Source organism: Aplidium turbinatum, chromosome 5, assembly GCF_918807975.1.
Source record: "Aplidium turbinatum chromosome 5, kaAplTurb1.1, whole genome shotgun sequence".
In the NCBI taxonomy this organism is placed as follows: Eukaryota; Metazoa; Chordata; class Ascidiacea; order Aplousobranchia; family Polyclinidae; genus Aplidium; species Aplidium turbinatum.
The window spans coordinates 30,081,098-30,099,770 of NC_137476.1; the positions used below are offsets into that span (position 1 = coordinate 30,081,098).

At 38.5% G+C, this 18,673-nt stretch overlaps 1 protein-coding gene across 3 annotated transcripts in view; it reads left to right on the forward strand.

The window, feature by feature from the left end:
- Window positions 1–4,456: 4,456 nt before the first annotated feature.
- The window catches only part of LOC145770447 (uncharacterized), a 36,135-nt gene continuing 21,918 nt past the window's right edge, over window positions 4,457–18,673 (forward strand). For 2 of the 3 annotated variants that reach the window (XM_082582098.1, XM_082582100.1), the window contains exons 1-3: window positions 4,457–4,537; window positions 5,918–6,031; window positions 10,311–10,432. In XM_082582098.1, coding sequence (XP_082438224.1) covers window positions 4,460–4,537; window positions 5,918–6,031; window positions 10,311–10,432 — 314 coding nt within the window. In that variant the 5' untranslated portion in view covers window positions 4,457–4,459. The remainder of the gene's footprint in view (window positions 4,538–5,917; window positions 6,032–10,310; window positions 10,433–18,673) is intronic. The other variant, XM_082582099.1, reaches the window with a different exon arrangement.

Genomic DNA, 18,673 nt, shown 5'->3' on the forward strand with positions numbered 1-18,673 from the left:
ACATTCTTTGTGAAATCATCCCGAATTTTGTTACCCATAGTCACAGATTTTCATGAAATTTTACACAGTTGTAGAACCTAGTTTTTTTGAGCAAAATAAGACTAATTTGAGAAAGATTGGGTCAGTATTTTTTAAGTTATGGCCTTTTAAAAATGGAAAATATTTGCGTTCACTCATGCATGAAGTTTTAAAAAAATTCGAAGAAAGTTTTTAAATTGCTATAACGGACGAAATTTTGAACTTGTAAATATGGAATTTAATCAACTTGTTACTAGTGCATCATTATCCTATGCACATTTCAAACAACTTTAGTCACTCTGAGTGATTTCCTACACACTTTTCTAAGTTAACAATAAAAACGAACAACGAGATTCTGAATTTAAAGCGGAAAGAAGTTTAACCACTAGACGACAGCAGATGCAATCCGTACGGCGCATTCCCAAGCATGGATAGATTCTACGGAACGTAGGCTATTTTGGAAGTTATAAAAGCAAGGATCTACGGAAATTGACATATTCAACCAGTGTAAACAAATGAGCCACTAACGCAACTGTCAAAACCAAGAAAGTTAACTGCACATGACAAAGACTGATGACTAACGTCTATACCAAATTTGGTAGGGAAAGGTATGGACTGATGAGCCACTTTTTCACATTAAAAGCTATAGTTGGTTAACCAATCACTCTATGATGACGAAACTTTCACACAACATAGTGTGATCACTTCAGTATATTGTGTAAAAAATTCAACCACATATAATTATAGGATCAACAAAAATATTTGACAACATTGACGGTGATCAGAGTGGTTCAAGGGTGCAAACGCGTTTGGACCCTTGAACCACCGGGTATGGACCCTTGAACCACTCTGATAAGTTTGACCTTAAAGATGTTTAGAGCAAACTTTTATGATACAATAAATACACTGTCAAATGCGCTCACTGCTAACAGTTTGCAAAAATAGATTAAGCAATATTAAACTGCGAAAAGTCGGTTCAAAACTTTTTAATGTCGACTGTTTGTTTTGTCGTTCCTGCAAGTGGTGGGGGGAGGACAAAAACAATTGATAAGGCATCACCAGCTTCGCTAGTCATTTTATTATACTTCACACTTCACTTACAATACACAATAATTTCTAAAATAAATGAAACATGTTTATTGTCCCTCAATTAGGCATTGTGCTAACCCATGAACTACGTGGTTCAAGGGACAACACTTTTGGTGGATCATCGGTCAGAATTGTTGGTGACAAAGTTCCATCTTAGCTTTACTTAATTAGAATGAGGTAAAGTCTAAATGAACTGTACTAAATCCTGCACTATATAGTCCATTACAATTTCTGAATTTTATATCTCGATGCTAGCTGTGTTTAAGTTTCTCCAAAGCTTCAAACGCAAACGAGAAATTTTACTAAAACACCTCAAAATCACACCCCACCCTCTAACTTGCAAAATTTTAAAAGATTCCATCCAGAACTTTCCAAGAAATACAATTGAACTAAATGCAATTTATTTAGTTGATAAAAATCTACTATAAGGTTTTATTCGAATTTGGAAGGGGGTGGTTCATGGGTCAGGTATGGTCATGGGTCCATACCTTCCCCTACATGATCAATACTACCACACTGAAACTGTTTAACCCCCCCCCCCCCCCCCATGCTACCTTGGCAATGACAAACCGGTGATTGTAAACCGAAAGTTCACTTTTGAACAAGGGAATTTCCCCACTCTTTCTAATGAGTGGTTTTGCTTAGATTAGACTCTTAGTTGAATGTGAAGTAGTCATGCGTAGCCTACTTTTACTAAACCATGCCTGTAGGCAATGCTGCTCAATAAATTCAATTGCCGTAAGCTGTAGGTTCAACGTTTTCTGGTTTTGGTTCCTTTTTCATGTGAATAGGCCTATCTCTAATAATTGCTCGTGATCAGGCGTAGGGCTAACCTCCAACAAAACTGATCGTAAAATTAACCACAGACCAAATAGTGAGTTAGGCTGTAGTAGACAGTCGTAAGCCTAAAAATGCAGAAGTCATATTTTATATGAATTAGTTAGAGAGTCGTGTGCACTGTTGCAAACCGAGTGGATCCAATCAGTTTTGAAAAACGGAAATTTTTTCCCACAGCCTGGGTGCCAATTTCCCAAACTTAACCTTTTGTCCCCAACAATGTTCACCAACTTCGGTTAAGCTAAAATGCTAAACTGAACATGATTTAAAAAAAGAACTTTAGCTACCTGTTTTCGAAGCAATTTTCCCGTCGATTTCAACGTATTCTTATGGAACGAATAAGAACGGTCTTCGCCTATCTTTATAGGAGCTTTCGCAACCCGTTCAGGTTTTTCAGAGCCACATGGTTAATGTTTCCAAAACATAGGAATCCAACTTTATCCGTTTCTTGAAAATTGCACAGAACCTTCAATCGTTTTTCATCTTTGTCAGATGAGCTGCTTGAATCATTAGGGTTTTATAGCTCTTTTTTATCACTTTGTTCATGCAACCCATCATCGTCAGACTCCTCCTGCAGAATAGACATTGCTTTTCCAAGAGAATATATTGAGCTCATTCCATTCTTATAAAACATTCATTGGCAATGATACACTTTCAGTTCACCCTTTTGTCATGTAAGCTATTGGCCTACCTCCAACCTATTTTGACAAGGTTCACAATTCACATATTTTGTGAAGTATAGCCTACCTTTCTAAATTTCTTTGTTTGTAAAACGGCTTGCAGCAAAATTGCCCTAAAGCGTTCTATTTACAACTCATCTGTGATGTTATCAAAAACACAATCTGAGTAGGAGAGACCGGGGCAAGTTGTGCAAGTCCCCGTTTGAAAGGAAAAAAAGAGCGTAATGAATCTTTAACGCCTATAATGCCTTTAAAGCACGTGTATCGCAGTTATCAGTTTTTTTGGGCAGGTTAGGCTTGATCAACAATATAAGGTGTTTACTGTTTAGGTCTTAGGATTTAAAATCGGATGCTGACGAAATTTTGATTTTTTGGATGCATAGCAGAACTAGTCAAACTTTAACAGTAGGGGTCAGTAGACATAGAATGTGGTTGTATTTTCGCAATTAATTTTTTTTCGTACATTTGCTAGTTTTCTTGAAATTTTCTGTTTTTTGAAAAAAATGTGAATGGGGCAAGTTGTGCAATTGATGACGGGGCAAGTTGTGCAGTTGCACAACTTGCCTCATCAACTGCACAACATTATTTGTTTTTTATTGAACTTATGTGGACGAATGGTTTCAGATCAAATTAGGCCTAGATCTAATTTTTAACTTCCGAAAACTTCAACCCGGGGCTACGATCTAGGAAGATGGGGTTTTCACTCCCTCCCCCACACACACACAATTGAATGGAGGATGATTAATACAAAATTACCCTCCCCACTCATTTGGCTTTTGGCACATCGCTTGATTGAAAATCACCCTCTCTTAATTCAAAAAGTGATCCAAGGCCCTGGCTTCAACAACAACGTATTTACTTTACCTTCTTTTTTTTTTACAAAGAATTGAATTAAAATAATAGCAAAATAGTTCGCACCGGTAGGTACGTATAAACGGAAGATAGATCCGTACCAAAAGCAGTTGGTGGAACAGCACGTTGTAAAAAGCGACTGGTTCTTCCTTGCCAGTTCAGCGAATGGAACATTGACTAGCTGTAGCTACTAAACTGCTTTTTGGATGATGTGAAAAATTTGTCTCAACAATATCCGAAAAAATTTTGAAGCTCCAAGCAGAGCCCAAAATATAGGGATGTAAAGTGGATGGAAATGTTTGGTTGAGCTCAGAGGGAAACAGCTCAGCTGCATATTTTTCCTCCTCCATACCTATTTGGGACTATGCTAAAAGTGCCTCAAATTTTTTTTTATTTGCTGAAAGTTCATGCTTAACCGCCTTTGTTAATTTACAATGCTGTAGCCTATTAGCCATTTTTACATAATTTCAAAGTCTGGAAAAGTTTGATCAATGTAAAAATAGCTGACCTGTTACAATTGTCTGTGTTTTTGCTGGCGTAATATGTTGCTCAACTTGTCCCTGGTGTTGCTCAATTTACCCCATGGTGCTACACAACTTGCCCCATTGTGCTGCACAACTTGCCCCGGAAAAATAATCCGGGGCATGTTGTGCAATCGTTACTTAAACTCGAATACAGTGCAAAATAATAAATAAAACCAACCAGTTTTTTTCTTAAAATTTGGCTTATTAGCATGTGTTTGAAATGCAATACTTGAGTCTTCGAAAAAATCAGTGAATTAATAAAAATTAGATTTAAAAAAAACCTGCTCAACTTGCCCCGCCTTCCCCTAGGCCTATCACTGTATCAATAATGTCATTAAAAGGCAGCTGGTGTCGATTTCGATACCTCCGTTCTCAAAATATTATTTATATCCTTAATATTTTTATCTTGGTCTTTTTACGGTTTATCCAGCTCTGAATTTAGCTAAAAATATTTAGAAAATGCCTGAGAACTCTAAAAACCGTGTTTCTTGTAGGCAAGCTGACAACCAAGTAGCAACAAAAGTTAGCTTTACAGAGGTAAGTCAGATTGAGATTGAAGTTAAAAAAAACTCATGAAATAACCAAGAAAATAAACGTGGCATAAAATTACTACGTGAAATAAACGAAGCAGAGTGACATACACACAAGACTTACGTTTTTAGAAAAACACATGCACGTAAAACAACGTTCAAGCCAACGCACTTACCACATTTGAGAAAGGTGGTTTGTTGTTTGCTGTTAATTGAAATAGAAATTTTCGTTGAATTTTTTCCAAAAAATGTATAGGTTTCCTCTTAAAAATCTATTGAATCAGCTTAAAATTGTTGGCTATCACATGTCTAACAAACGCATTAGCCTTTCGAGTGAAAAACAAACATGCATTTTTGTGGAATACGGTATGATGAAATTAAATCGTAGCTTAGTAGCCTATCGTACAAACAGACAACTACTTTCATTGAAAGCGACTTTCTGAAAATTTTACTTTTAACTTGAACATATAGCCTCGAAAAATATTACAGAATACAGAGAAAATAAAAGCGTTTGACTTTTAGATCGTGTCTCGTAAGGTTTAATGCAGGAGTTCCCAACCTGGGGGCCATGGCCCACTAGTGGGCCATGAGCCTTTTTCAAGGAGGCCATGGAAAATTTAGAAAAATAACAATTTTTTTCATTTATTTTCTCTAAGTCCACTCCAACACTATATAACAAAAGAAATAAATTAAAATTTAATAAAAATACTAGTACATTTTGCCCAAATTTTGGTGCGCAAAGCGAACTCAAAAGACGGTAACCCAATTGAGATTTGAGAAAGATAGTTTGACCACATTTTGGGCAAAACTAAGAAAATCGTACCTTAAGCATAATGAAATTGTCATGCCATTGGTGTTGCCTTTCCCATCAATATATCGTTGTGAATGTGGGTTTTCAACAATGTTACTTCTGAAGACAAAGCAACGCAGTGTCTTGGATATTAAATATGACATGCGGCTTGCTCTTTCCACCACCAAACCAGCAAGACATTGTCAGAGCAAAAACAAGCTCAAACATCACATTAATTGCATTGGCTATGTAATAACTAATTAATGTAGCCTACTATCATGTTTATTGTGTGTTGTATTTATATCATTTTGTCATTCTAACTACCAGTTACTGTATAAACAAGTTTTTTTTATTAAAATGACGTTTCTTAATTTTTTCAAAAGGTTGAAAAAGGTTTTCAAAAGGTTGAAAATATAGGAGGGCCATAGATTTTTCAAAATTTTCAAAGGGGGCCCACGGTGGAAAAAAGGTTGGGAACCCCTGGTCTAATGAGATGCGTTGGCCGCCCACCAGCAGTAGCTTAACCAGCACTGATCTATTTAAAAAACGTTGGCAAATATTTTAAATCAGATCTGTGTTGATTTTGATGTTGCCTAGTTTGTTTTTCAGATGTTCCTGTATCCATTCTGGGTATTAGTTTTCATTGTGTGGGGACTGATTATACTTACATTTTGGGCAAGTTTTGTCATGACGTACATGCGTGAACACCAGGTAAACTATTGTAATAAGCACATTTTGATGAATACCTTATGGTACTTTTTAACAAAATTCTGTTTATCAAAAGTTAATTACCGTATGCAAGTCAATAACAGTTGTCTACCGATAGCATTGTTAATAGTTAGTAGAGGTTAATAAACAATTAATCAATAGGCGTTAATAGGCAATCATAGACGTAGATAAAAATGATGTCGCACAGAAATTTTTTAGGCTGCTTTCCGTAACATGTTTTTAAGTCACACCACATTGCAACTGCTTTTCTTCAAACAACTGCTATGGCTACTGAAAACGAGATAAGTCTTGCAGTTTGATTTATGTTGTTGAACACCGGTTTCCATCGTTTCTATCTTCAAAGTTGTTCGGAGGAACATGTGCTGGCATTTGAAGTTAGATTGGAAGATAACACCTCCACAAATTACAATCAACTCTATGGGAAGATAACACTAGGGCTACCATATGTCCTCTTTTAAGAGGATTTGTCCTCTTTTTTGAAGAAAAGTAAATTGTCTTCCGAGGACACCCAAAAATGCTCGAATGTCCTCTTTTTTACATTTTCAGTTTTCTTGCTAATATTTTCAACAGAATTTCATTGTTATGTGACTTTTTCGCAATTTCTAACCATTTTTGTACCAATGTAACATGCTGATTTGTAGATTTTGAAAAAAACATTGACGTATTATTTGATCTGCTGTTCTAAACAATCTTAGAGGTTCATTGAAACATACTACATTGCTTTGCAATTGTCGTAGGTAGCCAAATAGTGGTCAGCGATGAGTGCTAGTGGAACTGCAAATCCACTTGTGAGGAAATTTCCTCATTTGAGGAGATCTGATCAACAAATTTATGAAAATGAAAAATTGGGACAAAATCAAAAAAAAATAAGAAAATTAAAAAATGGAGTAAATCGCAAAGAAATAAAACATTAAGAAACGCAAAAACTTGCAAAAGAGTTTGACATGTTTACATTTTAAGCTTCTCACACTTTTGCTGTAAATGATTGTTTTACCCAGATCTATTTTGTATTGATATAGCGCTTGTAGACGTTGCTAATTACTAACTTAATAGTTTGACTAATTTGTCAAGTGGAGCAAATCTAAAAAAATATCCAATGTGCACTGTGCATAACATAAATATTTCAAAAATAATTATTTTTAAAATAAATCGTGGCATGGATACTTACAACTTATGTGGGTGCAAATGTAGAATGAGTTTAATCTATGATGCAGTCACAATAATACAAGGAAGGTAACAGCCTTTTAGTTGAATCTGTCCTTAGCATCTCATTAACAGCTGTATACAACTTCAACTATATTTCATGCAAGTAATTTTATGATTTCGTTAAAGCTGATCCTTTTTTTCTGAAAAAAGTTAAGGCATTGTGATTTGTCACATTTGCTGATTTAGTGATTTGTCACATTTTTATCACATTATTACATCACATTTTTATTTTGTCTCACAAATCGGCTTGCGAAAAACAAACTTGTCTGGATTTTTTGTATCTGTTTTTTTGCTGTAACTTTTGCTGCATAAGTCTATAATTATCCAAAAGGATGTAAAAAATTCTTCATACGTAACATTCTACTTGTATTTTACTCGCTGGCAAAACGTGTCCTCTTTTTAGGCGATGAAAATATGGTAGGCCTAGATAACACACAAGATATGAATCCTCAGCAAATAATTACTTGTCGCATTACTTATTGCTATCTGTGATTAATTGCTTGGCTTCGTTCCTCAGAAGGCTCTTCCTACTTGTGAAGGCTTGCCTTGGCGAGCGATCAATTTAAATCGATGCGGGTTAAAAAGAAGCCAGTAGCCTGCTTTTACCGACAATCGCTCCAAATCAAACGTCATATAAAACCGTTATGGTCTACTGAACCTAGCGTCTTACGTAATGGAATATTACTAAAAAATGAGCAGAGATTGCACAATTCCTTTGCAACACCTGTAAAATATTACACAAACCGTTTGAACACCTGTTAGAGTTGCATAACAATATTTATCACTGTTACGTCACAGAAGCTGGTTACGTACGTTTGAAATATCTCAAGTCAGTTTCGTCATTTTTAGAATCGCTGTTTGAAAGGTTGGTCGCTTTGCTTGTGCTTACCAACTAGACGAAATTTCCGTCTTTATTTAAGTAATTTGTATTGTAGTGACAAGTTTTAGTGGTGTATAGCGTTGCACTCCATTTTCGACAGCCAGTGGCTATTTTTTGCTGAAACACAATTCTTGAAAAAGGACGTTTTCCTGAAGAGTATTTTATTCGTTTCGATGTCATCGCATACAGACGAACGGATCCAGGAATTTTATGCCTTCATCCTGAAAGGTTATTTTTGTATGTGCAGTTTAGTAGTGTCCAGCTGTAATTTATTTTCTTAGGTTTATTTTTATGCAGGAAATTTCGTCTGTTCTGAAAAGGATAGTGTCGATATTGAAACAACATTTTTTCTTACAGAGTGTAGTGTTTTTTCTTATTTGCTTAGTTCAATTTTTTCACTCTTGTAATTTGGCACAGGTAGGAAGTAGCGATAAGGCAATGTACTAATTTTACTGCATTGTTTTGCAGACTGATAAGCTCACTTTTTGCTCCATAATAAATCATTACTGTGCAAGTTTAAATTTTAAGATGACGTCATCACGACTTTTGCAAAGTCATTTTGACGTCATTGTCAGAAAATAATCTGAGGTCTTTTTTGTGATACACAAAACCCATTGAAAAATTTTCAAAGATGTGCATACATGTAGGTTAGGGTGGGTCGTTTTTTACTTTTTTTAAATTCAAAAACGGCTAGTCATAAAAGTGGCACATGCAAGTTAAAATGTTACGTGTGCAAAATTTCATCAGTTTGGGGTGCATCATCTGCTGCCGCAGGAAGGTCAACTTTCAATTTTTCGAAAAAAAGATGGAAATTTACTTTCCGTTATAACATAATTTTTTTTGTAATTTTTCTTCTGGCGAGTTATAAATTGTAAATGGGATGTACCCAGAACTTTCCTATGTAAAGGTATGGTCGAAGGTTAAGGTTTACTGCCCCCGCATCAACGACCAAAATGCTGAATTTTCACCAATTTGAGATGCAATTTTGTCATTGCTCTATAAACAAGCTTGTCGCAAAAGGGCGAGATGATGTTAACGCAGTACGCTCATTTATGTTTTGTTCATTAACTTTGCAGGATGATACAAATGAGGTACATCAGCTCACTTGGTGTCGCCACGTTACTCTTGTTGGACCATGTTACTTTGCTTTGCTGACAAGCTTTGCTAACTGGGTTGATTCGTAGTTACGAACTGAGATAAAAGAGAAAAGCAATAACAAGTTTGATCAGTTGCAGCTATAAAATACAACTTATAAATTACAGTGGTCGGTTTGTCCAGATACTATACTTCAGAATAAAAGCTATATGAACTGCAGGTTCCTTAAATACAGTGTAAACTTACGATAATCTATGAGGCTCGCAGACTAGTTAGGCTTAATATTGCCATGTAAAATAGAAATAATTCATACGAAAAGCATAGGTTTTTCATCCTTTTTGTGAGAGTCTATAAAACCGTCTTTCCTTGAATATTAGACAACTGTCACTTGCGGTGCTTATCAGCATGGCAAGAATATTGTTGATTAACAACATTTTGCAGTAGCCTACTAAGCTAATTACATTCATAATACCAGAAAAAGTCTTTAAATTTATAAGTGTATAATATTTTTCCAATTTATTATAAATTGAGTTGGCACACCGACCTATATTGCCATCAAAAACTTGCATAAAGGAACACTGCTCGTGAAACCCAATACCGGTGAAACGCACACTAGTGTTTACATGACATTTACAAACTTAAAATAAGCAACCCTATGCTCACAGACATTTTCGAAATTCGAAAACAGACGTTTTAATCAATCACTGGGGCAGTGTGGCTGGACATCGCATTGGAATAACTTTAAACGACCCCTACCTAGAGCTACAATCTGATTGGTCGGTCGGTGGAATCGTATGCAAAGCAAAAATATGCTTCTCGGAAAGTATTTTTTGCCTTCATGCTGTTTAACTCCTCAAGAAAAGTGTTTTTAGTTATACTTGTGCGCTGATACCATCCGCGGGCCGCACATAACAGCGTGGCGGGCCGCATGCGGCCCGTGGGCCGCCAGTTGGTGACCCCTGCACTATTAGGCCATTGCGTTGGTCATTACTGTGCGTTGATGTGAGCTAGAATTGTAGATCTAGGCCTAAGTCTTGGATTGTTTTTCGAAAAGTATTAAGACCTAATCACTGTTTGCAGATAGCTGTTGCCAAGCATATGGCTGCCGTATCTGACAGTGAATATTATCGACAAAAATGCAGAGAAAAGAGGAACATGGGATTCATTGATCGAGGAATTAAGTGGTTTTCGGATACCTTCGGGTATGTTTGTTGTGGTAACCTTGTAAGTTTCAGTTGACTGGACAAGTTCTAATGACTTTATAAAATATGCGTTCATTTGCCGTTCCAACGTCTTTTCTTTATGAAACCTCAAAACTTTCTCAATCCTAATTTTGTGCCCAACGACCTTGCAATTTTTCAATATTACAGTATATTAGGCCTACATGTAGGCTATTGCAATAAACAAAATAGATTTGTTTTCATGAAAGTAAATAGGAGAAACTTCACAAAGTGGAACTCTTTCAAACAAGAGACTAGATGTGAAACTTTGGCTTGACGCTAATGCACGAGAGATGTTCTAATCCACCTTTTCCAAGATCCTGATCCTGTCCTGATCCAATTTTGTCTTGATTCCATGGTTTTGGAAATTTAAATGATCCGATCCAGTTCAAAGCCAACTGATATCCTAAATCATAGTTACATTTGTTCACAGTGGTAGAAGAACAAGCACCTTCTCGTGGTCCCTCCCATCAGTACCATATTTTCAAGGAAAAAACATGCGAAACGAAGCTTGTCATACTCGAGCAAACCAGGCCCAGGTTCAGCGCAGGGTGGATAGGGAAACGCCCTTATCAGGGCGCGTCAGCTTCTCTGTCGAAAAGTACCGACGACCCATCGTACTGCAGCTGAACACCGAGGGCATTACGGCCAGCAAGCTCAGCATCATCGAGTATCTGGCCACAAAACATCAGGCCCTCGTCATTCTCCTCCAGGAGACCCACTGCACATCTGTGGATAAGTTGGTATTACCCAACTTCACACTCGCAGGCGCAACCATCAGCAGGAAACACGGCCTTGCCACGTTTTTCCATGAGCAACTGAGCTGGACGCCAATAGACCAGTCCAGTGCCCAATCGGAGATAGAGTGGCTATGCATAGAGAGTGGCTATGCATAGACATATCAGGCTATCACATCATCAATGTCTATAAGCCACCACCCTCACGCTTAACACCAACAGCCATCCCAGTGTTCCCCCAACCCAGCCTCTATGCTGGCGATTTTAATTGCCACCACGTTGACTGGGGCTACAACACCACCAACATCGACGGAGAAAGCCTGGCCTCATGGTCAGCTAATAATAACCTCACCCTACTGCACGATCCCAAGGGTGCAGCGAGCTTCTTCTCCGGACGCTGGAACACTGGTACAAACCCCGATCTGGCTTTCGCAAGCGATGACCCCGATAATTGCCAACCGGACAGACGTGTTCTAGAGAAGTTCCCCAGGTCCCAACATCGACCCTCGATTATCACGGCTTCAACGCTCATAATGCCTGTCCCGAGCAAGCCTGTTAAGCGATGGAACTTCAGAATGGCTAACTGGGAGTACTATAGCCTCCTCACAAATGAAGCCACACAGTATCTCCCATCCCCTCACACCAACAACGTAGAAAAAGCCTACCAGGACTTTTGTGATGCAATAACATCAGCGGCAAAACAATCCATCCCCCGCGGCCGACGAAAGACCTACATACCGTGCTGGGATAAGGAGTGCGAAAGCCTCTACTCCGACTTCCTCCACGCCCCTCAGGGCAATGACACCAACAGCTCAGCCACAGCTCTGCTGGCAAGGCTGGACTCAAAGAGGAAGAAGCGCTGGACAGAAGCAGTTGAATCAATCGACTTCACGCACTCCAGCCGCATAGCATGGAGTACACTGAACAACCTAACTGGCAGATCACGTGCCTCTCGTCAACAATGTCCCGTTTCAGCAAATTCCATCGCCTCACAACTTGTGGAGAACGGGAAATACAGATCGAGAGATCGTGAATCAGATAAATCCGTCTTGCAAGAAATGACGGACCTCTGGAGGGCAACAACCCCAGACGGGGACAACATCTTGGGTGAGTTCACCCTGGAAGAATTTTCCGCAGCCCTCCAGCACATAAAGCCAGGTAAAGCCCCGGGCCCTGACCACCTTTGCCCGGAGCTGATACTCCATGCTGCTGCCTCCTTAAAGTCCTGGTTAAAAGACTTCCTTTCCTGCTGTTTGCGCCACCTGAGAATTCCCAGAATCTGGAGAAGAGCCCTTGTGGTTGCAGTTCCTAAGCCAAACAATCCCCCAGGGGACCCGAAGAGCTACCGTCCAATCTCACTGCTCTGCATCCCCTTCAAGATTCTCGAGAGACTCATCTACGCCCGTGTCGAACCAATAATAGATCCGAAGCTCCCCCGTGAACAAGCTGGTTTCCGACACGGACGATCAACCGTAGATCAGGTCACACTTATGACCCAAGACATTGAGGACAGCTTCTCAGCTAAGAAGAAGGCTGGCGCTTTGTTTGTTGATCTCACGGCTGCCTATGATACCGTATGGCATAGCGGCATTACCTGCAAGTTACTCCGTCTGCTCCCTGACAGACACATGGTCCATATGATGATGGAACTTGTGCAAAACCGCAGTTTTACCCTCACAACCGGTAGCGGTCGTCAAAGCAGACTACGCCGACTTAAAAACGGCGTCCCACAGGGCTCAGTCTTGGCTCCTCTCCTGTTCAACATATACACCTACGACTTGTCCTCCACCATCTCCAGGAAATATGCTTACGCAGACGACCTGGCACTCCTGCACTCAGCAGGAAACTGGCAGTCAGTGGAGAGGAACCTCAGCCAAGACATGCAAACACTATCAGCTTACCTCCAGAAATAGAAGCTACAGCTCAGCAAGTCAAAGACAGTGTCGGCGGCCTTCCACCTTAACAACCGGGAGGTACAGCGTGAGATAAACATCAACATTGATGGGGAACGCCTGCCCTACTGTGCCGAACCTACATACCTCGGCATAACCCTGGACAGGTCACTCACGTACCGCCGGCACTTGAAGTCACTGCGCAAAAAACTATCTACACGCGTCGCGCTTTTGAGGCGGTTGGCGGGTTCCGGCTGGGGAGCTGGTGCTAAAACTCTTCGTACAGCTACCCTAGCCCTTGTTCATTCCACCGCTGAGTACTGCGCGCCGGTCTGGTGTCGTAGTTCTCACACCCACCAGATTGATACCGCCATCAACGACGCACTGCGTACTGTGACTGGATGCCTGCGTCCCACTCCAACGGACTGCCTACCCATCCTAGCAGGCATCCAACCCGCTGAGCTACGCCGTAAAGGAGCCACGATTTCTCTCGCTCGCCGCGCTTTGGACCCCGACCATCTCCTCCATGCAACATTCAAGAGACCACCGCCTATAAAGCAGCGGCTGAAATCAAGACGCCCTTTTGTGCCTGCCGCACAACAACTACTTAAGAACGCAGAAGAACTTGGTTTAAAGTCTTTTGTTTCTTTACCTTATGTTAAGGGAGTTTCTGAAAAAATTCGGCGTATCTTAAATGAAATTGGTGTAAAAGTCGCTTTAAAACCTTTCTTGACAATAAGTAAATTTTTGCCATCTTTAAAAGACCCCTTGAATCAAAGCGAAATCTCAGGTTTAGTGTACCAAGTTTCTTGTGATGATTGCAATTTAATTTATGTTGGCCAAACAAAACGAGATCTCAAATCTCGCATTAATGAACACAAAAGAGCTTTCAAATATCAACGCCCTGAACATTCCGCTCCTTGCATGCATGCCATAACTTCAGATCATAAAATAACTTGGAGCAATTCTAAAATTCTAAAAGTTGAAAGTGATTATAAAAAGCGAATGTTTTCTGAAAGTTGGTTCATCAATCAAAAGCCTCATGTAATGAATCGCAATGATGGCATCTCTTTTCCCGCTATCTACAAAAAACTATTGTAAGTGCTGATTTGACGTTTTTTTAAATTGGTTTCATGCTGATTGTAAAACTGTGCAGTAGTGCGTACAAAACTCGATTCATGACTCATGCCGTTCACTCTCCTATCTTGTTGTTATTTTAGTTTCTTGTTGATCGCAATTAAGTCCCCCTTTTTTCTAACTTATTTCAAACTTTGCGCGCGATAAGTTTTTGTCCAGAAGTTGAATTTTCATTTTGCATGTTTAGTTGTTTTCAGCAATATGTCCTGTGTTTTGCCATGCTAGACAGGTAGTCACTACCTGGTCTAGCCCCCTGAAGAAGTCAGTCGTGTCTGATTGACGAAACGTCGGAATAAAAGCAGATTGTCACTGTATACATCTTGTGATAGTTTAGCTTAATTTGCACCAGTAGAACATCTCATATCATTTAATTTAATGCCTGGTGAACAGCCTCATTCAATTTTCAGCATTATCAGAAAAGAATATGGCAAGGACGTGTTAAGAAAAGCGAGGAAACTTGTGAATGAAAATTTGAAGATTAGCAAATTATATCAGCATCTCAAGTTTAATCATTGCTGTTTGAGAGAAAGAATTCTTCCTAAAAGTCTACAGTTTTCTCCCCCTATTCGCACATCTCGTGGTTTTCGATTAGCGTCTAAACACGGTTTTGAATTTTTAAAATTGCGCATAACGGAATGTCACTTTCAAATTAAGAAGAAAAAATCATTTTATAATCAACTTTATGACTTTTTGAAGAGCAAGCTAAAGTCAGGCCATGTCCAAGATTTACTGCATTACTCTACTAAAACGCAACATTCTTCAAACAATAAAACAAAGAAAATTCATGAAAAAAAGTTAGCTGCTTTACGACAAACACAGCTCTCAGAAAGAAATGATACATCATCGTTGACAAACCGATGGGTGAAAAATCTAAGCCAGAAAGAACTCACTAAACCTCAAATCAAAGTGTTGAAAAAAGGTCTCAATTTTGCCATTTCGCCCAAGTCAATTCCTAAATTAGATATTGTAGCGGCAACAGAAAAAGGATACAGAGGAGTAAATGACGCAGCTGGTGTTGCAATGGCCAGATCAAAGATTACTCAAATTCTGAATACGGCAAGACCCCCACCACCTAACCTTCTTCCAGAAGAAATGACAGCTTTAAAAGAACTGAAATCTGACAGCTCCATCAAAATAATGAAAGCCGATAAAGGGAACGCAACGGTAATTATGGACAGTTCTGAGTATCATAACAAACTCTCTGAACTTTTAAATGACAATACTACATATAAAATTTTAAGACGTAGACCTAATCCTATTGCATCTATTGAAAAATCTGTAAACAAACTAGTTTGGCAATTTGCAACTCAACGAAAAATCACCATGCCAGTTTATCATCGTCTTAAGTGTAATAAGAGTGTAACTCCGAAAATCTATGGATTGCCCAAAATTCATAAAAACCACACCCCTCTTCGACCTATCGTTTCCTTTATCGGTTCGCCTACTTATAATTTATCGAAATTTTTAATTGATATTTTATCGCCATTGTTGAACCAAGAATACACTGTAAAAAATTCATCTGAGTTTGTACAATTAATCAAAAACACCTCTGTTGATTGCAATAATTGCTTTGTTTCTTTTGATGTTGTGAGCTTATTTACTTCCGTTCCTCTCAAAGAATGTTTGCAGATTATCTCTCTACTACTTTCGCAAGATAAGTCTTTACACGAACGCACTAAACTTTCTATCAATGACGTCACAGAAGCTTTGAAATTGTGTTTTGAGTCTACTGTATTTTGTTATAATAACGTTCTTTATCGTCAAATTTATGGTACGCCGATGGGTTCTTGCATTTCCCCGGTCGTGGCTAACATTTTCATGGAATACATTGAGCGCACTGCCATCACTTCATTCCATACACCACCGCAACTTTGGGTGAGATATGTAGATGACACTTTTTGCATTATAAAAAAGTCTGCGGTCAACCAATTTCATCAACATTTGAATAGCATATCTTCTTCAATTCAATTCACAACAGAACATGAAAAAAACAACTCCATATCATTTTTAGACGTCTCAGTTATTCGTCACAATGCCACAAACACGTTGACCACTACAATTTTCAAAAAACCCACACACACTGACAGATATTTAAATTTTAATTCACACCATCCCAAACATCAAAAACTTACTGTAGCTAAAACTTTGTATGACCGCATTGACACACATGTCGCAGATCCGCATGAACGTTCACGACAGAACAAAGCATTACACAATACTTTGCGCCTCAATGGATTTCCAAGAAAGCATGCTTGCCAACGACAACCTAAAAGTTTAGTACCCCCATCTACCCAGTATAAGTCTTTTGTTTCTTTACCTTATGTTAAGGGAGTTTCTGAAAAAATTCGGCGTATCTTAAATGAAATTGGTGTAAAAGTCGCTTTAAAACCTTTCTTGACAATAAGTAAATTTTTGCCATCTTTAAAAGACCCCTTGAATCAAAGCGAAATCTCAGGTTTAGTGTACCAAGTTTCTTGTGATGATTGCAATTTAATTTATGTTGGCCAAACAAAACGAGATCTCAAATCTCGCATTAATGAACACAAAAGAGCTTTCAAATATCAACGCCCTGAACATTCCGCTCCTTGCATGCATGCCATAACTTCAGATCATAAAATAACTTGGAGCAATTCTAAAATTCTAAAAGTTGAAAGTGATTATAAAAAGCGAATGTTTTCTGAAAGTTGGTTCATCAATCAAAAGCCTCATGTAATGAATCGCAATGATGGCATCTCTTTTCCCGCTATCTACAAAAAACTATTGTAAGTGCTGATTTGACGTTTTTTTAAATTGGTTTCATGCTGATTGTAAAACTGTGCAGTAGTGCGTACAAAACTCGATTCATGACTCATGCCGTTCACTCTCCTATCTTGTTGTTATTTTAGTTTCTTGTTGATCGCAATTAAGTCCCCCTTTTTTCTAACTTATTTCAAACTTTGCGCGCGATAAGTTTTTGTCCAGAAGTTGAATTTTCATTTTGCATGTTTAGTTGTTTTCAGCAATATGTCCTGTGTTTTGCCATGCTAGACAGGTAGTCACTACCTGGTCTAGCCCCCTGAAGAAGTCAGTCGTGTCTGATTGACGAAACGTCGGAATAAAAGCAGATTGTCACTGTATACATCTTGTGATAGTTTAGCTTAATTTGCACCAGTAGAACATCTCATATCATTTAATTTAATGCCTGGTGAACAGCCTCATTCAATTTTCATCAATAACCAGTAAGTTATGTTGTGTAAGATTAGCCCTACCATACTCAGCTTGCATTAACGATACTTTTTTAGTTTGCATCAACTAGTTTGCTCATTTGGATAGATTTTGTATAGAAAACAAAAAGGTCTGAGATAACACTCTTGACGTCGCATATAATTGTTTTACGTAGACGACGTAGTTAGCTTATTCAACCCAATGAACCATACGTGTTGAGGGTATGTTCAGTGGCGTACGCAAGATTTTCTTACTGGGGGACGGGTAGCCTACATTCGATATAACTTAAAATTTTTTTTATCAAGAGTAGCTTTATGCTACTTAGTCTGACCAAGGTTTAAGAAAACTCTCACAGTCTTTGCGTATGTCACTGTACTTTTGAATTGAATTGTTAGACATGTGAATGTCAGATTAAAGCATCAATCAAACCTTTCTGTGCAAGTTTAGATATCGAATGCAATTTATTATGGTACTTTAAACAAAAATTATTGCACTCTAAACACACATACCGAAAAAGAAGGGCTATTTTACAGGGCCGTTTGAACACCATTCTGTCTCACCCCCCTCTCCGAAACTCCCCATAGGAGACCTCTACATTTTAGTAAAAGTGCCTAAAATGTTGTTCAAACCATGGGCTGTGAATTCGGATCATAAACATCAGACTGACTCCACAATCTGTTGGAATTCCATCTTTGACTAGCCTACATACAATGTAGTAAAGGTCTATAAGGAGTTTAACAAAAGTAACTAAATGATTTTCATTATCATTATTTTCTTTCAGCCTGTGGTAGCCCACTGCTAAGCCACGGCCTTTCCTTTTTCTTGCCAATCTAGTCCATCGTGTGTTTACCAGTTTGTTGTTCCAAATTCTACAAAAACTAGGTAAAAAATGACGCAATGTTTATCTTGAAAAAAAAAGACCCTGAGTTGAATGCAAAACAGCCCACTTTAATAAGGTTGTTACAAAAAATGGAAACGTGAAGTTTCCTTCCGTATGCAAGCCCTTCCCTTCCTAAAAAGTTTTTGAATTAAAAAAATCATCTCAAATGCAAAGGTATACGCAGGATACCCTATCAACACTTCTGGATGTCATTATTCAACATCTTTGTCGCGTTCAGTCGTCGAAGCATTTAAGTTTGGGCAAGTCTTATGCTATCAAACATTGAAAGACGTTTTAATTTTGGGTAAGTCTTGAAAGACGTTTTCTAAGAAAGCGAGAGCGTGGGGTTTTTTCTGTCGTATTTTTCTGTAAA